Source organism: Parasteatoda tepidariorum, chromosome 5 (genome assembly GCF_043381705.1).
Source record: "Parasteatoda tepidariorum isolate YZ-2023 chromosome 5, CAS_Ptep_4.0, whole genome shotgun sequence".
NCBI classification, from domain to species: domain Eukaryota; kingdom Metazoa; phylum Arthropoda; class Arachnida; order Araneae; family Theridiidae; genus Parasteatoda; species Parasteatoda tepidariorum.
The window spans coordinates 39,497,737-39,518,432 of NC_092208.1; the positions used below are offsets into that span (position 1 = coordinate 39,497,737).

The 20,696-nt window shown below is 28.4% G+C and overlaps 1 protein-coding gene across 1 annotated transcript in view; it reads left to right on the top strand.

The window, feature by feature from the left end:
• The first annotated feature begins 925 nt into the window (after positions 1–925).
• Positions 926–20,696, top strand: part of LOC107444628 (tetratricopeptide repeat domain 30) — a 26,372-nt gene continuing 6,601 nt past the window's right edge. The window contains exons 1-15 of the mRNA XM_016058839.3: positions 926–1,211; positions 4,570–4,635; positions 5,465–5,674; positions 5,779–5,835; positions 7,307–7,375; positions 7,555–7,621; positions 8,566–8,670; positions 12,875–13,003; positions 13,793–13,995; positions 15,880–15,945; positions 16,946–17,142; positions 17,714–17,924; positions 18,944–19,015; positions 19,154–19,257; positions 19,994–20,202. Coding sequence (XP_015914325.1) covers positions 1,164–1,211; positions 4,570–4,635; positions 5,465–5,674; positions 5,779–5,835; positions 7,307–7,375; positions 7,555–7,621; positions 8,566–8,670; positions 12,875–13,003; positions 13,793–13,995; positions 15,880–15,945; positions 16,946–17,142; positions 17,714–17,924; positions 18,944–19,015; positions 19,154–19,257; positions 19,994–20,202 — 1,813 coding nt within the window. The 5' untranslated portion in view covers positions 926–1,163. The remainder of the gene's footprint in view (positions 1,212–4,569; positions 4,636–5,464; positions 5,675–5,778; positions 5,836–7,306; positions 7,376–7,554; positions 7,622–8,565; positions 8,671–12,874; positions 13,004–13,792; positions 13,996–15,879; positions 15,946–16,945; positions 17,143–17,713; positions 17,925–18,943; positions 19,016–19,153; positions 19,258–19,993; positions 20,203–20,696) is intronic.

Genomic DNA, 20,696 nt, shown 5'->3' on the forward strand with positions numbered 1-20,696 from the left:
AGAGAGGTTTGTCGACTGCTGGCAGGGTTTGAAGCAAGGATCTCTGGGATCATAAGAGGATGCTCTAACCACCATGGAAAAAGGATCTACACCTCAACCAGGATGAGTTAAGAAACTTTATTGAGTGGGTGCAACTCACATCTTTATTTTGTTGATCCAGGCAATTTTTTATCGAATCAAGGCAAACTGTGGAACGAGACGAAATATTTTAGTGTTCTGTCATGAAATGATATTTTTGCGAATTCGACTGTTGGATGTCATGATAGTTCGAAACGTGGAGTCAATTTATTAAGTCGCAGATATTTTCTACTTGTGAAATTCTTCAAAATAGTACCAACGCATTTAAGATGTAACTTTTTTTTAAAGGGCATTAGAATGTTGAGTCCCAGCACCAACCTTCCCAAAAAGTTCCAAGCCAACATTCTGGCTCCTATAAAGTGTTTAACCACTAGAGGGAAAACAAATTGACCCCTTTATTTAAAAATTTCAAAAGCTCCTTTGAATTTAACTATTAAAAAATTTTAACTCATGTTTTTCTACTTTTTCCTCTAAACAAAAATAAGGGCACACATAAGTGATCGCAAAGCTCGAATACGCCATCTGGGGAGAAGACATGTTCCATGCCTTTGATCTTCCTCCTCCTTTCAGTTATATAAAAATGTACCAGGATATTTTTCCTCTTCTTGACATTTTTCCTATTTAATTGTTAAAAATATTTTTTCAAATTTCATGACGCTTTCTTTTAGAGCTATGTTTAATGCAGCTTTAAGTTCCATATAGTTTCTTCCCTTAAAAGATTTCAATCTACTTAAAAATCAAGACATGAACTAACGTACTTCCTTCTTCTATGACTCTCCACATGCTGATGGTGAAATCATGGGAAATGTTGCCATGGGTAGGGTTCTGCAAACCCTATCTGTAGCCCTTTTCGATCGCCAATCCTATTACGCAACTGCAGGATAGAAATTAACCTTGCTAAAAGCGCAAATAACATTTAATCAATCAATCAATTATACTCTCTAACTGTGACTGTGCTTTTTTTTCTTCTTTCGATTCCTAGCAACCGTTGCTATCTTTGTTTACAAACATATTTTATTCTGCTTGAAAAGAAAAATTATTCCTCATGAATTATTAGCTAGTAATATTTTTTCTTTCTATAAAATATGACTCATATCAACGATGGAGAATATACCAAAGTTATTTATGGCATGGTAAATATAAACCCTATTTTTCTCCATTACTTTTTTGTTTCAAAAGACTTTATTTTTTAATTTCGAGATCACACTGGAAATCTATATTTTAGTATATGGATTAAATTTCTTGTAATTATTTATGTTAAATTATATGAAATTATGTTCTTGAAAGTAATATTTATTGTTTTTATAAAATTATTTCGCCTTTCAGCTTTCTAAAATTGTATTTGCATAGTTGTAATTGTAGTTGCATAATGTTTATTAACTTTTTCGGACCCAAAACTTTGAGAAATATTTTGTGATACACCTTTATTTAAGCTTATTATATTTGCTATGAGGATATTATAATTGAATTAATATTATAACCTTTGATAAGCTGCTGCATAATTTTCGTATCTTATTACTAAAAGCAGTTATATTAGCTTTCTTAAATGCTTATTGTAAAATATTTTATTTTTGCTCAAAAGAAGGATCTGTTTTTATGTCAGCATGCTTGCTGTGAGTATGAAATCACTCTTGCCAACCACAAGATATTTTGGTGAAAAAATATAACTTTCTTCTTTTGAAGTGCCCGTTGTTGAAAATTGAAAATTTTCTTTGTTGTGCTCTTGCACCTAAAATTTTGTCAACAGCAAGACATAATTAAGACATACAAAAATTGAAATCTGAATAAAATGCATGCATAGTAAGAAAGGAAATATCCACTTACCTGAGAGGTTTTTGTGTGGGTTGTATTGAATGAAACATAGTTTTTTTTTTTTTGGCAACCAATTTGGTGATTATCGAAGGGGCATTTCAAAACATAGTTTAATCAATATTTTTGTGAATGATTATGGGTATGTAATTTTAAAACTATAATAGTTATTAATTTGGAGCTATGTTTGTTTTCACATTGCAGTTTTGACTGTTATAAATATTAGTAATTTAATAACAACATAAGTAATTTCATTACTGGTATGATACAGTAAATTACTGGTATGATACAGTCTAGATTCTTTAGCATGATTCCTTCCATTCGAGCTACTGCTCAATTATAACAAGTGGTTAAGTCCCATCAGTTTGCCATTCCATTGATCCATTGTTTGTTTGTCAAATATATTTGTACATATTTTGTGGAAATTATTTGTATCTTATCTGTCAGAGCATGTCGATAAAAATAACCATTTATGTTTGTCTCTTCATGTTTAATAGACTTGATTTATTTGAGAAAAAAATAATATGTGTTATGGTATCTTTATTCTTTTAAAGGTACTATATTATTTATTTAATAAGGTACCTTTATTTTTAAAACAGTGAACAAATAATATTAGTTTCGGTGATTCCGCTAAACTTAGGAAACTACGAATCGTTAAGATCGAGGACTTCCAAATCTGAGTCGTTTTTGGCGAAGGCAGACCTCTATGTAAAATGTAATAAATTTATAATTTAAAGATAAGCATAAAAAATGAATATTTGGGGGGGAAATACAATTTCGGTAATAATAATTTAACAAATATTTAAGACCAAAATTTCTATATCAATTCAAATCAAAATTATATTTATTTTTACATTCTGCTACAGTAGGAAACCGATTATCCGGAACGATCGGGACCATCGCTATTCCGGATAACTGATTTTTCCAGTTTTCTGAATCGCTACAAAAAGCTGTTTTTTTTATTGTTAAACCCAACTAAAAAAATTATATTTTTTGGAAATAATCTTAAAAAGAAGAAAAAACGATGGACTAATACACTAATGATTATTTCCAAAATGATGGTAAGGTAAACATCTTTCAAAAAAGAAAGAAAAATCCTAAAATCTTATGAGGAAAAAAAAAATTTTTTTTTAAATGGCGTGAAAATTTATCGAATTTCGTCCCGGTTTTTTGGTTTTCCGGTTTTCTGATTTCCGGATAACGGGTTCTGTGCTGTATTAATACAGAACCTTCTCAGCCGAAAAACAAAGCTAAAACTCTATAAGTCACTCATATTTCCTGTACTGCCTTATGGAAGCAAAACTTGGACTCTAGATTCAGATATACAATGGTGACTGGACACCTTTGAAAGAAAGATCCTCAGAGCCATCTTTGGCTCAATTCAAGAATGGAGATACTGGCAAACCAGATATAACTTCGATCTCTACCAACTCTATAAGCAGCCTTAAATTTAGCAAATAATCCGCAGTAATAGGCTGAGGTGGCTGGGCCATCTATGGAGAGGCCCGAGAAATGGCCCCATGAGAATCATCACCTTTAAGAACCCCGAGGGGTCACGTCCCAGAGGTAGACCCCCTACTAGGTGGCTCAACAACATTGAAAATTACCTGAAAACCCTAAAGATTAGAAACTAGAAGGGAGTTGCCATAGATAGGAGGCGCTGGCATTTGTCTGCTGTTGAGGCAACCAAGGCCTGTTAGAGGCTGTTGCGCTGACAAAGAGGAAGATTAATACAGGAGGAGAAAAAAAAATTCTAAAAATTTAGTGGAAATTTTTCTTTAATAAAGCTGCCAGCAGGTTAAGTTTTTCTTTTCCTTCTTTTTGCAATGGGGAGTTATGAATGTCTTGTTATAATTTTTTGCTTCATTCCTACGATTTTCAGCATATTTGACGTGCAATAACTCTTAAGTCAAATCACTGGGCTTGTGCTTAAAATAATAATTTTGATAATATAAATAATCCCAAAAAACTGAAGCAGTAAGATATTACCTGATTATAAACTTCATTAGCTTCAAAAATGTGCAAAAAATAAAATAACAGCCGACATGTTTCGAGCGCATCAAAAATAGATGACATTTTTGACAGAAGTGAATGTAACAAAGCAAAAACCCTGGAATCTTGTTTTATTCATTTGAATACTGATTCCCTTGTTAACAGCATTAGTCCCTCTCCACCTCTCCAAATGCAATTTTCACCTGATTTGCCTCTCGGCCACTGTGTTTTTTCTTGTTCTCTGTTTCATCTTTTTCCTTTCTCGTCTTCTGTGGTTTTTTCCAGTTTTATTCCTCACTTTTTTTTCCATTTTTTTGTTGGCAACTTTACATTTTTTTAAATTTCAAATCATTTTTGTTTTGTTACATTCACGTCTGTGAAATCATGAAAATAGGTGCCTATATTTTATGTGCTTGAAACATGTCAACTGTTATTTCATTTTTGTTTATTTTTGAAGCTAATGAAGTTTTTAATCAGGTAATAGCATTAATTGTTTATTATTATTAACCTATTGTTAGAATTCACATTCTATTTACAACCATATTTAAATATTTGGTATTGTTTCTAAGAACTATTGTTCTCATTAAAAAAGTCATTAACTTCTTACTAAAATTAGAAATAATTTGTTTGATTTATCTTTCATTAAAAATTATGCTTTAATTTTTTTCTTTCTTCTTTCTTTCTTTTTAGATCAAAGAAGGTTTATTTAAAGAAGCTATTGCTGTGCTCAATCAACAATTTCAAGCTAATCCCAATGTAAGTCAACATATTTTATTTTTGTTTTTTTGAATTATACTTTAAAAATATACAATTATAATACAAATAAATTTTGTTAGTAGTTTATTGATTACTTAATTTGAAAGCTTATCAGTATCAGTAATATCAAAATTAATTTTAAGTGTTAAGCAGCAACAAATGTTTTGGAAATAATTGGTATAATATTAATTAATAAGTATTATCACTATTAAAATCCTTTATAATATTACGATTTTTTTAAAAAATTTATTGGAAAATTTGATATTACAGATTAAATGGTGTTATGCAGGTCTAAACAAAGTGCCAACCATGTTTTTTCCACAATTAAAAAATTTTAGATTAATGTTTTCCTAATAATAAGAACCTGAACCCAAACACCTAAAGACCACCTTTTTCCTTTTCATGTAATACAGAAAAATTTGTACTATTCTGAGCTTCAGTTTAGTTTATGCATAATAATTTACTTCCATTTTATGCAGGTGTTTTAAATAGTATGGACTGACCTATAAACTATAAGAAACTTTTTTTTTTTTTTTTTTTTGAAAAATAAGTTTTTCCTCCTGTATATTAAATTTGGCAGATTATTTTATGCTTGATTATACCCCTTCTTGAATTTTTATCTATCAGGTTTTAAAAATTATAAGTATGAGTAAAGGTTATAAGAATTAGTGGCACTTAAAATGTTTTGCCACATTAAACGCACAGTTATCTTTGCTATAATTCTACATATATTTAATTGGGTTTTGTTCTAACCCTCATATTAATTAATGATTTTATTTTTCAGAGATAGCTTACTTGTCTTTTCTTTCAATTTTGTATATTTTTACAGTCTAGGGCTGCTTTGTCTCTTCTTGGTTATTGCTATTACTTTACACAAGATTTTGTAAATGCTTCCAACTGCTATGAACATTTAACTTCCGTTTGCCCAGAAGTGGATGATTATAAATTGTATTATGCCCAGTCTTTGTACCAAGCTTGTTTTTATCAAGAAGCCATGAAAGTAACTTGTCAGATTGACAACCCATCATATCAAGCAAAGGTATTAATGATATTTTGATAAAATAAAAAAAAAGAAGGTATTTTTAGTTGGAGTGGGAAAATTAAATTCTTGTATAAGTAATTTCTTTCTTTATTTATTTTTAGATTGTAAAACTACAAGCTGCCATAAAATATGGTGAAGAGGAATTAGCTGCTGCTAAAGTATGTATTTTTTACACTCTGTTTAAGTAGAAATAAATGTGTTATCTTTTTTTGAAATTACAAGAAAAAAATTGTGTGTAAGAAATGTAGTTGAACTCTTTGTATTCAGTTTTCTAATAAATATAGTTATTTAATTTCATATTTTTTCAATATTTTTATTTCTTATAACTTCAAAAAATATGTATAAAATATAATTTAGTTCATTGGCTTATAATTTCTTTTGCAAGGGCTTAGTTTCTGCTTATAGTTTGACAAAATGTTTATTTATTTAAGTAGATTAGCTTAGTTATGATGTTTATTTTATATAAAAATTAATTGTTTACATGAATTTTGAGTTGAAATTGACTACTTTTTTAGTTTGTAAGGATGAAAATATGCTTATTTATTTGGGATCTTCATGATATAAACAAAGTAATATTTTCTGTGGGTTTTTATAAAGTGCTGTTTCTATTTGAACAATTTTTTTTAAGATGTCATAACTTGATTTAAATAAGTTTTATAAGTTTACTTTCATGCCTTCCTGTGTGTAATATCTTTCTTTTGTATGTTCTAGGTATAGTTGATATTTTAAAAACTTGTTAAATAGTTTATTGATCTAATTTTGGCAAAAATAAGCATTCTAAATTAATATATCTTCTAAACTTAATTCAACTCTCTAATTTTCATGTTGCTTTAGTTTAAATTTTTTAAATTAACATTTCTTTTCCATATTGGATTTTTTAATATTGGATTTTCCATATTGGATTTTTCCATATTGGTTTTTTTCATATTGGATTTAAGCCAGTTTTTAGCATTTAATTTTCTATATTTTTATCTCAAAACAATTTATGCTTTAAAAGGAAAAATGTTGAATAGACTTTTAATGGAGGAAATTCTTATGATTTTCACCTACGTAATGATTTGTTTTTAGTGATAAAAATTAATATATTCATTTTTAGCTTATGTAACAAATAAATTTTAGAAAAAGAAATGTTGCTTTGATTTCTTACAGGCAACTGAATAACATATGCTGTCTGTTTCTTTTTACCATATAATATGCTTTCAGGCAACAAGTTTGGAACTCATAATAAAAGATATAATTGGGAAATGTGCCTTCAATCTATCAAGTAATCACAAGATAAGAATTTAAACATTACTTCATATGAACTTTAATTAGTCATTAAGAATAAATATGTATTTTGTAAAAATTCAATGAAATAATTTGCCTTATTTAAATGCAAAATATTCACTACATTGCACAAATTCGGTTTTTTTCATACATAATTTATGTTATTGTAGAAAAAGTTGTAATTTCTGTGTCTTATTTATTTATTTGCCCGCATAATCAAAAGAATACTACAGATTTGATGGTTTTTGTTTCTCATCTGTTCAAAATTACTTTGTGATTTTGGTTGCATAATTACATTGTAACTAAATTCATGTTTTTAAAACATGCAATTGTGATAATTGATGCAACTCTTATATATTTCAGAGCCTAGTTGATCAAAGTCCTGCCGGTGACCCTGACACAGAAGTTAATTTGGGATGCCTATTATTCAAGGTATGAAAATTAATCTGCCAGTATTTAATTAAAAATACCTTCTTTTTTTTCTTTCTTTTTTTGAAAATATTTTTTTCCACTGAAATTTTATTTGTAGTAGTTTAAATCAATAATTTCATGTGTGTATTCATACAGTGTAAATTTAATATTATATTAATGTAAAGTTAATTTTCAAACAGGAGGGACGATATGAAGAAGCTTGCAAGAAATTCATGACTGCAATGCAAGTTGAAGGTTATGTCCCAGGTAAGAATCATGGTATTAAAATTAATGTGTTGTATTTAAGCATATTTTGTTTGGCAATTACTTTTAATACTTATATAATATAAATTATGTATATTTTATACAACTTGATTGCAAAATTTTTATTCTGTTTACACCAAACAGATAAATGTAATAAGATATAAATAATTTTTATTGTTAAAATGTGTTCATTTTAATGTTTATTTTTTTACTATGTATATCACTCTTATCACTGTTGCAGAGCTACTCATTAAAAATTTATACAATAAGCAAAAAAAAAAAAAAAAAAATTACATTGAAAGTCTGACTATCTGGAAGAAAAAAAGATAAACGTACATTTAGAACTCTCAAATAATAATAATAATAACCATAAAAAGCAATTTAGGTGAAAAAGTAATTTTTTACAACACAGAAAAAGAATAATTTAAATTGATTATACTATATTTTAAAAAAATATATATTATTTCAATTTTTAACAAAATGCAAACATTACAAATCATGAAACCTATGATCCCACCAACTAATGAATTTCTTTGATTATATTTTATTATCTAGTATATGTACAACGTATGATTTTCCTAAAATTTATTGAAGTTACCTTCTAACGCAAAAGGTTGAAAAACACTCCTTTAAACAAATTAATGGTTATAAATACAATTATAATATGCAAAAGTTAAATTACACTGTGCTCTAGTTTTATATTTTCTAAATAAATGTTATAAAAAATACTCTTTATGCCTTGTTCTTTCATGGAGGTATTCATGGAATCCTGTTATGGTACCCTGTATATAGTACCCTGTTCTTTCATGGAAGTATCAAGAGTATTTGATTAAATATGTGATGCACAAAATTTTAATTGTTTCTATTTAATTGTTTTCTGTCAAATAATAAGTGATTTTTGAGAAATAATATAATAATGTCACATTTTTGATTAATTTTTGTTTTAGATCTTTCATACAATATTGCTCTTTGTTATTATCGTTTGAAACAATATGCCCTTGCATTAAAACACATAGCAGAAATCATTGAAAGAGGAATCAGAGAACATCCAGGTACTTCAAAATAGAAATTTCTATTGTTGCAATTCTATATGTGCTTTCTCTTATATGTCTTCTTCTTCTATTTTTTTTCTATTATATTTAAAAAATAGCAATTTTTATTATTGCTACTTTGACACAGAAATTTATATTCTACTAATTCAGAAATTTTTGTTATTCGAATTACTATTATTTTATTTTTTTATTTCTATTATATAAAGGGAATTTTGTACAAAATTTATTGTTCGAGTTAAAAGAAGTAAATATTATATTAAATTATGGATATGATTACTCTGTTAATAAATTATAGATAAAATAAGGATTAGAATACAGTCAAACCCCGTTAACACGAAATCGTCGGGACCACCGAAATTTTTCGTTTTAACCGAATTTCGTGTTAACCGTTTAGGTAGTGGCGGCATCTAGTCAACAATTATTGAACTACTAAACAATTACTTATATATTACAGTTCTTAAAAGTTACTAATGAAGACATATTGCAAATTTGAGTGAATTTAACATAAAATTAAAAATACTAAAAACAATGAACATTTAAAAATAACTTGAAATTTGGAGAAGAAATGATGAAGTAAATTGAACGCCAAATTACGAATTTATTTATCCGTTACGGAATCAAGGTTGAAAAAAGTCAGTTATTGACTCCTGTTTTAATTTCTTAAGATAACACTTATTAATAAAGTCATTTATATGTTCTAAGTTATCTAATGCATCCATAGCATTTTCTTGTTGCATGAGGAAACGATTAATTACTTTCATTGCACATGTCGCCTCATTTAAAGTAACTGGATTTTCTTGTTCAATATCGGACTCTTCATCAGTTGTATCCATGTCGACATCATCATTTTTCGCCGATAGTTCAGCGATTATGTCTTGATCGGTGGTTATATCCGATGTTAGCAAATCTTCGTCTATAGTGGTGTAGTCTTTGAACAAAGGGGCTGATAGAATCCCGCGTTTTTCCGCTTCTTCGATCAAATTAGTCAACGTTTCTGGTTCTGCTTCACTTATTTCTTGAAGATTCATTTCTTTTCCATCTGTGAACCCACCGCACTTGAAACTGTTTATAATTGTTTCAGAAGAAACATTGTTCCAAGCACATTTTAAGTATCTCATTGCGTCTAATAGATTTACAGAAAATGTAATTTTATTATCAAAGCAATGGATCATCTTGCGTACCATTTCTTTTCTGTATTGCACCTTCAAGCTATGAATGATACCTTGATCGCACGGCTGAAGTTTTGCTGTGGTGTTAGGAGGTAAAAAAACACATTTAATCGCTTTTAGTCCGTGAATATCATTATGAGCACTACAATTGTCAAGCATCAAACAAATATTTCTTTTTTCCCGAAATAGTTTCCTGTCCAAGTCTGTTAACCATTTCTTAAAAAGCATTTTATTCATCCAGGCTTTCTTATTTGAAGCATATACAACGGGTAAAGTTTTTAAGTTCTTAAAACAACGTGGGTTCGCTGATTTACCTACGACAAACAAGGGCAATTTTTCGGTCCCATCCATATTACAAGCGACCAAAACAGTAATTCTCTCTTTAGAGCATTTTCCGCCGGAGCATTTTTCTCCTTTAATGCTCAATGTACGGGAGGGCAATGCTTTGAAAAAGAGTCCCGTTTCATCAGCATTGAAAATGTCACGTGGCGCGTAATTTTTCCTAAGAGCAGGCCACTTTTCAGACAAAAATGATTCCACAGTCTCCTTATCTACAGTTGCTTCTTCGCCACAGATTTTATGACACACAATTCCATGACGCTTTTTGAATCGTGTTAACCAACCGTTTGAAGATGCGAAATTTGTCACGCCGAGAGCATCCGCAAAAACTTTTGCTTTTTCTTGCAATACATGACCCGTTAAAGGCAGATTCTGACTCCTTGCTTCACGCACCCATCGCAAAAGCGCTACTTCGATCTCCTCATTTCCCCCTGTTCTCATTCGCTTTCTAGCTGGCTCAAATTGATTGATAGCATATGCGACTTCAATTTTTTCACGATTTTTTATAATCGTAGATAGCGTGCTGTTGGGAATTCCATATTTCGTCGCGATCTCTGTTTTCTTTAATATTCCATCACAAACTTCATTCAAAATTTTTTGTTTAGTCTCTAAGGACAAGGATTGCTGTTTTCGACTCATTTTTACGAAATTTCAAGGGCAACTGACAGTCGGACTCTACCACGATCATGTGTGCTTATGCACTACTTTCCACCCCCTTCCACGCACGTGCAAAGAACATTCCGAAACAGAATAGCAGCAACCAATCAAAAGAGATAATTATGGAAGGATGGGACCTCGATTCGAGGGTAGGAGTAGAAATTTCAAAACACTAATTCCAAACTCTTGTAAAAGAAGAAATTTTGACTTGGAGTGAAAAAAATTCTTTTCGTCTTAAGCGGTATTTTGCGATTTGGGTTTCGCGTTAAAAGAATTAATTAACACTATTCTTCAGACTCGATCGACGGGACCTAACAATTATTTCGCGTTAAGCGAAATTTCGTGATAAGCGATTTCGCGTTAACGGGGTTTGACTGTATTATATGATAGAATAAAATTAAATTTGATTAATTTGGCTACAACTTTTGCCTAAGTAAATGTGTGCTAGGTTTGTCTTAGTTAATATCTTCTAAATTAACTAATGTTTTATCACATAAAAATAAATTTCCTTTCACTTAGTGTCCTGTAAAATAATTTCAAACATCGTAAGTTTAATGTAACAAATGTTGTAAAATATTTGGAGTTTTTGGCTAAGAGGGGTGCAAAGCTTTTCAGTGGCTCTTGTGAGGTCTTTTTTTACACTCTGTAATCTATTTCTGGAATAAAGCAAAGAAGGTTATTTGACTCTGCTGGCTAGCCTTGTTCATCCTTGATGAAGGGAACTTTAGACTTCCCTGATTCTTTTAAAAATATAGTGTGGCATTTTTCTGCCTTTTTTCAGGTCTGTTTGCCTACATATTTACACTGGTTCAAATTAGGTAAATTCTTTTTCTCCACCACCTGTACAGTCAAGTTCAAAATTTTGATGATGCACATCCTGATTTGTGCTTTGCACACTCGTTTTTGACCTTTACAGTTCATAGATATTGGGGGGCTAGAGAACTAATAGCATCTTAGCCATCTTCTGCAGATTTGTAAAAAAAAAAAAAGAAATGGGAGACATTATACTTGGTGTATGTTTTTAAAATTCATAGATTGTGTTTCTTAGTCCAAGTATCACATCTTAGCATGATTTGTATCACCATGTTGTTGACAATATTCTATATCGACAATGTCACAAAATAAAAGAAACAACTGGGAAAAAAAGAGATAATAGTTTTTCTTTTTTCACTAAGCTGCAGTGATAAAGAGAACTTAATTTTGTTATCTTAGAAATTTTTCTTTAATATTTGTCCGTAACATTATTAATTTATTTGCTCTAGAAATATAAGTTATATGTAAATTAATGAAGAAAAAAAAATTTCATTTTTTATTTTGTAATTGAAGTTCGTAATCTTAAAATTCAATTTAGTTCTATGTTCCTTTAATAACCAAAACTTTCTTGGTTTTAGCATAGTTGCTAAGTCTAATGGAAAATTTTTTGGAAAAATGGTGAACAACTTTTCAGTTGAAGAGCAGGTGAAATAAACTTTTAAATAAAATAAGAATGTTGTTTAACAAAGTTACTAAGTCGTTTAGAAAAACTTAAATAAAAATGTTTAATATTTAAGTAGTGTTTGGGATATGTAAGAGACAGAATGTATGACTCAACATTTTTTCTTTCATGTCTTCTAGCTGCATTATTATTTTGAGCAATAATATTATGTATAATATTTTTTTGTTGTTGTTAGGTTTCTTCTCTTTTTCCTACTGTTATATTTAGTTTTATAGAAATTATTACTGTATGAGTAAAAAATTCCTAAATTGCAGATTATTTTCTTTTGCATATTTTACCTATGCGTAAAGTAAATTTACAAGTATATAAATGTCTTTTTGATAAATTTGTGAATTCAAAATGCTACTTATACAGTTTGTATGTCCTAAAAAGGAACTTGTTTGTGTTTCTACTAGATAAATATATGTTAAAAATTAGTTGAATTCAAAATACTACTTTTACAGTTTGTGAATTTCTTTTAATAAAACTGTGTGTCTTTATGTTTCAATTACTGTCAGTCAGAGTGTTTGTAATTTAATTTCATATCAATATATTTTTTTATTAGAATTAAGTGTTGGAATGAATACCGAAGGAATTGAAGTCCGTAGTGTTGGGAATACTATAACTCTCCATGAAACTGCACTTATTGAAGCTTTTAATCTTAAAGCTGCTATTGAATATCAATTAAAGAATTGTGAGTGTCAGTTCTTATGTTTTTCTTGCTTTAGTCTGATATGAAAAATTCTAATTAGCACTAAAATTAGCTGATTTGCAAATAATACACCTATTTTTTTTAATGTTATGTATATTAAAGATGGTTAAAAAAATATTTTACTCTCAGAATGCTTTAGTGTGAAAAAGTTGCCTGTTGTAATTGGAATGAATGTTTGGAATGTTTTTTAATAGAAATGAATGTTTTGTAAAGGAATGAATGTTGCCTATTGTAATAGGAATAAATGTTTTTATTGAAAAAAACTTATTCTGAATCTAAGATGATTGCTAAAATTCGAAAATTTGGCTATGATTTTATCTTTTTTTGATTACCACTATTCAGGGATGGATACAGCAAAACCGCTTGTATTCAGCCAGTGGTGAACATGTTAGAAACAATACCCATTTTGTTTACCAAATGTTAAATTTCTATCGTTTAAAAATCAAGCATTACTTCTTAAATTGATATTTTGATTTTTTGAAACTTCAATTTGAAAATTATTTATTAGCATCAATTTTAATGTTTCTTAAAAGATCTTTGTTATTATATAAATGTTTCCTTTTTTTTCCTACTAAAGTTTCAAAAAATCAAAGTTTTCTGCAGAAGTACTGATAGTAGAGTCGCAAGCTTGGATAATGATTAAATTTCAGGTTTACACGTGCTTTTAAATTATATAAATGTTTGATAGAAACATCAGCGTAACCAATTGAATCAGTCAATGAAACCTCTTGTATCAACTATGTTAGTATTAACACTGTAAAATGTTTTCAGTTGATGCAGCTAAAGAAGCCCTCACTGATATGCCTCCTCGGGGAGAAGAAGAATTAGATCCTGTTACTTTACACAATCAAGCTCTGATGAATATGGAAACCCATCCTACTGAAGGATTTGAAAAGCTTCAGTTTCTCATACAGCAGAGTCCATTTCCTCCAGAAACTTTTGGTAACTTGCTGTTATTGTATTGCAAACATGAGGTAATTTCCCCCTCTTAGTTTTGTTTTGTAACAAACTACCCTCCATTTTGCTGAAATTCGTTCTTTAAAAAATGTAGTTGGTTGAAAAATTGTCAACACTGGACAGCTGAAACAATTTATTTAAAAATGTTTGTGGATTAATTACACCTTGTAGTAATAAAATAATGTAAAAATCACTTAGCTTTGTTAATTATTAAATGTAGAAGAGAAGTAAAGTGTAGAAGTAGTTCATCATCTTTATCCTATAAAATTTTATTGATTTGTGTTTTTCTAAAATCAATAATATCCACCAAGTTCTCCAAGTTTAATTTAATGTGTGATTTGATCACATTGACTATTTCTTTAACAAAGTTGCTTAACATATTTCTGAGATATCTTTAGAGCTCTAATTTACACAAGTTTTAGCACAATCTGTGTTGTACAGTATATCAGCATGCCACTTCCCTTCTATAATATTCATGCCAAATATAATTTGCTATTAGAAATCATCATCAATGGGATATTTTTACAAGTATTCTCCTCTCTTTGTATCTGTTGTTGGTCAAACTCAATCTACTGACCCTGACTGCGTTTTTACTTACATTTAATGCTAGTGAAAGAGCAGGAAAGTTTTGGAATATAAGATTCTCTGTTGGTTGTTCATAGAAAGTGGCCAAGTAACTTATAGAAGACTTTTTAATGTTAAATTTAGATTATGAAATATCAGGAAAATATCTTTAAAAACCAGTTTTTGAAGGTTGTTTGTTATAGAAGTTTCACTGTATTTTCAATTTGAATTTGAAATTGCATATATGGGCTTATATGCATAATCACTTTCAATTGAAAACAAAATACTCTATATTTTTTCAATTAAAAGAACCTTGTTGGAAACTGGCATTCGATTGATTATATTCTATAGGATCGTGTGGGGCCAAACATCTAAGATTTTCCTTTACCATTGTTAGCATCTTTAAAAAAATAGTAAAACATTTTTGTTCAGATACAGTAAAAGTGTTTTTTTTTTAAAAAATTGTTTATAAGTAATTTTAATATTATTATGGTAGAAAATTTGTAGTTTTTGATGTAAGTTTTTGTCATAATTAGTTATGTTATATAGAAATGGAAGCAATCAAGGTTAGCAAAAATTTGAACACTGGTAAATACATGGTTTTTAACAATGTAAACAAGTTTTCCAAAATACATTATGTTTAATTTTGTAAAACTTTTGTTTATAGCAAGATTTTGTAGCAATTTCATTTATATGTGTTATTAAAAGTGTAAGAAATCGACAATAAGCTATAATACAAAATTGGTTTTATTATTATTTATATTAAGTGAGGTTTTGAGTTTATTAAAAGGAGTAAAGTGTTTTATAAAATATGTTTCGTAGAATCACTTGAATTAAAAATCAGATTTTAAACTTTCTTTCATTTCAGCAGTTCAAAACTAGATATTGTAGGATAATTTTATCTGAAGAATTGTAAACAGTTAGAAAAATTTATAAAAAGAAATTAGGTAAAAAAAAAATGCTGAATAAACTTTTGTTGTTAATTATCTTAGTATTAATTAAATTTCAAATTCTGACATACTGATATATTTAAGGATTTACTTTAAAAGTTTATTTCTAATTATTAAATAATTATTAAGTTTTCAAGCATTACCATTATGAGTTAAATTTTACTGAAATTTTCTCAACTAAGTATAAATTTTTTATTGAATAAAATTTTTTATTTCAAAATTTAACCAGTTTTATAAAGGAAAAAGTTTGAATTTACATTTTAATGAAATATAATGCATTTTCTCTGGTGTAAATTTATTGAATATTTTTACAATTTGTATAAGATTTTACAATCTTTGCTTTTTCGTTTTTGTCGCCTTTGTAACAAATCTAACTTCTTTTTTTAGTACTATGATCTGGCTGCTGATGTTTTGGCCGAAAATGCTCATCTGACATATAAATATTTAACTCCTGTAAGTTTTTTTTCTTTAAAAATCAATAAAATGATAAATTAATTTTAAGAAAGATATTTATACACATTTTATCTATTACTTACCTGCAATTATTGTTTTTTATCGATAATAAAATAGCTTTTTTTTATAATATCTAATAGCATTGTTTTTTTAATACTCAAAGGTATTTCAAAGTATTTGTAAAGATTATTTTATCATCTATATTATATAAAACGCTAATACGTATGTATCAATAAAACCGATGATCTTTCTTTTCTCGTGTTGGCAGCAGTTTTCATTTTTAATTGATAGGATTCGGCGTGCAAGAGCACGTAGTGAGTATCATATGTCTAATCGGGTGAATTCTCACTGAATTATCAAGAACATATTCACAAAATTATCTTCATCGAAGCCGATGCTTTACATCCGGCGTTCAGTACTATTTCATATTGTTTTACAACACATGGTTTTAGCCCTCTGGTGGGAAAGACTTTAAAACAAAACTTACAACAGTTACTTTTCTCAACAACTGAAATTTAGAATAGTGTGATTAAGAAAAATATGTGAACTGTTTGCAATTTCAAATTAATATTGAAATGCACAGGTTTAGAATTTTCTACAGTGAAAAGTTTTCGGAACTTCAGTGTTCAAAAAAGTATACAAAAGCTAGACGTTAAGAACGTATCCAATGAGCGAGCAAAGCGAGCATCGGATTGCGAAGCAATCCGAAATGAACTGCGAAAGCAGTTCCGGGGGTTGGCGAGCGCCAGCGAGCAGGGGGCGAAGCCTCCTAGTTTTTATTTATTCTGAAATCAAACTTTAAATTTTATAAAATTTTTGATTTTATCCTACATTTAAAAATGTATATATTTAAAAAGGAGTATGCAAAAGCTTTAGTTATTAGTGTAATATTTGTATCATTTTATTTAATACAATATTTGAATTACTTACTTTCTAATTTTCTTCCTTCTCTAAGTTTCATTTTTATTAAGATCACTTATACTGCTGTACTTTTTCACAGTACTTGTTTGATTTCCTTGATGCTTTGATTACACAACAAACTTCACCAGAAGAAGCATACAAAAAATTCGATGAAATGGCAGCACGTCATATTGAGACATTAAGAAAGCTAACAAAACAAGTGCAGGAAGCTCGTCAGAACCATGATGATGAAGGTGTAAAAAAAGTTGTAAATGAATGTGAAGAGGCTTTAGAAAGGTTTGCTACTTTTTATAACTATTTATATTTGAATTTTTCTTATTTTGCAGCATAAAACAATTACTCAACCTAAACTAGAACGAAAGTTTAGGCTCAGACTAAAAAATTTTTTGACGATTACCTGTGTCCCTATAATTTAAGTCTTAGTTTAGATTCTAAGAGCAAAGTTCCTGCACAAATTGCAATTTCTGCAAAATGAAAATTTCGAATGTTTTCTCAATTCAAAAGATGTTGCCACATTAATTGAGATATCACTTACTAATTATTATTGTTGCAACATCATTTTAAAAATGAGTAAATTATGTTCTTAAAATTTTGTCGTAATAAGAACATAATTTCTTTGAAACAACAACCTATTGTGACTATAATATTTAATAAATGTCATAATAATAACAGAAAAAATTGGTATTTGGTGTATAAAATCAAATGTTTCCTATCAATTTTTGTAAAATTGTAAATCAAATAAGCTATCCAAAATATTTCAATAACCTAAGTGAATTGTAAATGTTTTCATTTGTTGTTATAATGCCATTAGTATATTTTAATTGATATGGTAATTTTTTTTAACTAGATACATACCCGTTTTGATGGCGCAAGCAAAGATTTATTGGGATATGGAAAATTATCAACAGGTGGAGAAAGTTTTTCGAAAATCTGTTGAATTTTGCAATGATCATGATGTGTGGAAACTTAATGTTGCACATGTACTTTTCATGCAAGAGAACAAATTTAAAGAAGCGACTGGTTTTTATGAGCCTATTGTTAAAAAGAATTATGATAAGGTGACTAAAGTTTTTGTATGAGTTAAATCATTTCTTGTAGCTGCGTCACAGGCTATTTGAGTAATATTACTGTTTGCAATCACCGCCATCATGCTTTAATGGCCAGGTTAAATCAAAAATAACCAGATTATTAAAAAATAAAACGATTTAATAGTTATTCACAATTACTCACATTGATTTGATTATAAGTTTTTGATAATAGGTTCTATTTACAAAATAAAGACTGAACTTGTTGCCAGTGATTGCAGTTTGTAGTAGTAAGAGGCATCTACCCTCGCCATTTTGGATTCTAAGTTAAATTTATAATTTGTGTTTTCTCGATATTTTTTTGTTCTTAACTTTTGATAATGTAGCTTTATGAGAGAGCACAATACCTTTCAAAAGAGGTAAAAAAATTAAGGGGTCGCTTTATTAGATTAGGAGAAATAACGCTTTATAGTTTTTAGAATTTCTATGAATTTTTCCTTAAAACTTTAAAGCAATAAAATTATGCGATTTGTGACTTTTATTTAAAACTACACGTTTCTCAGATTTTAGATTTTTGAAAAATCTGATCTTATTGCATTTTAAATTTATGAAAACCAATTTGGATGGTACTAAATTTTTTTTAAATTTTTTATTGTATAAAAGATATTCATAAAAAATCTAAAAGCTAACAACTGTTTACTTTTTGAATATCGTTCAAAAACTGTTGATTGTAGAATTGTATTGGCATAATTTTCTGAGAAAAAATTGATTAAGAATCTATGGTACTGCACACTTTATATCTCAAATTCTGATTGGGTGATGGCCTTATATTTAGCGTGTATCTGAAGAGAGTGCCAAATAGAGTTAATACCTACTCATCATCAGTTTATTTGCGAAAATTAAATTAAAAGGATTAAAAGCATATTTAGAATTTTCCCTCCTCGTCTCCACTCCTTCGACAGTGGAGTTGGGTTGTGAGAGGAAGAGCCTCTTAATAATATATACATATTTTAAAACTATTAATTCATCATAACTCCAATTTTTTTTTTCAGATTTTGAATGTGAGTGCAATAGTTTTGGCTAATTTATGTGTATCGTACATTATGACTTCTCAAAATGAAGAGGTAAGATATTTTTAAGATAAGTATTATAAACATGAGTTAACTAAATCACATTTTTATATTAAAATCATGATAATAACAGCTATTATAGTAAAAAATTTGAATTAGGAAGAAGTTGTCAGTAATGATGTTTAATTCTAGGCTGAAGAATTGATGAGGAAAATTGAAAAGGAAGAAGAACAACTAGCTTATGAGGAACCTGATCGAAAGATCTTTCATCTCAGTATTGTGAATTTAGTTATTGGGCAAGTTGCTTAAAATTACTTCAAATATACTTGAGTTTCAATTTTAAATGTCAGGATATAATCATTTTTGAGATGTAGGTAGATAAATCTGTTTGCATCTGTAAAAAGTGTAGTTAACAATATTAATGGCAAATGAAAACCTCTAGATTTGATACCCATTAACAAAAACCATTATTGGATGTATGTAAAATTTGTATAAAGAGATAATGAAAAATTAATCATACAGATTTTTAATGTGGTTTCTAAAATTTTTAATTTCTTGAGAAGTACTTTTTTTGAATCAAATGCTAATGATTTTTTGTTTTGTTTTTAAATGAATGAGTATTAAAAGTTAATAAATTCCTGTATGCTTAAGGCTTTAAAGTAACTATTACTAGTTTTACTATTTTTTATTTTCTCTTAATTATTTGTTGTGTAGTGAGTTTGTGTTGTAGTTTTTGCATAAGGGTTGCATGAGGTTTTGTTGTTCAAATTACTTCATACTTAATTTCAAAATGTTTCTTTTAACATGATATTTCTATTCATAATATATTATATAATGTAACAATTGATCGTCTAAAGAATATTTTATATTCTTTATATTATGAACTTAAAATTTACTCTGATGAAAATTTATGTTAAAGAGGTTTTTTTGGCTCTCTTTAAAGTATACTTAGCTATTATAATGAAACACTTTGCATGCTATACAATATAGTTTATAATCTTATTTTAATAAATAACTTGTTTATGTTTACAGAACTTTGTATTGTGCAAAAGGCAACTATGACTTTGGAATTTCTCGTGTTATTAAAAGCTTAGAACCATATGGAAAGAAACTTGGAACTGATACCTGGTTTTATGCTAAACGATGCTTTCTCTCACTCCTAGAGAATTTGGCAAAACAAGTTTTTGTCATAAGAGATGCTGTGCTATATGATTGTTTACAGTTCTTTTCTCAATGTGAAGGTAAGATTTTAATTATTTTTTATGTAAATATTAGAAAAGAATTGAATTTATCGAATTGAATCTATAAATCTCTTCAGCGTTTATGAGTACGAAAATAAATGTATATAAAATACATGGTTTGAACAAAACGTTTCTAAATTCTAAAATTACTTTTTATTGTATTTCATGTAGTAAACAAATCGAATGTGTTAATCCTATATTTTTTAAACTACTTGTTAATGTCAGCCAATTCTCGCAACTGCTTACGTAGTTACTTGATACCTTAGTATTTATTCGTTGATTTGATAAACAAATGGAGACATAAAAGTATGTGGTAGCAAAAAATCCTAATTCTATTGCCAATATTTCACACTGAACTGAACAGTACAATATAAAAATAAAGACATATTTAACATAGAATAACATATTTAACAAAATATAACTAACCATAACTATAAGTTAATGTCTACATCAATAAATTCTTCATATCAGAATGTTCCTTAGAGACATTAAGA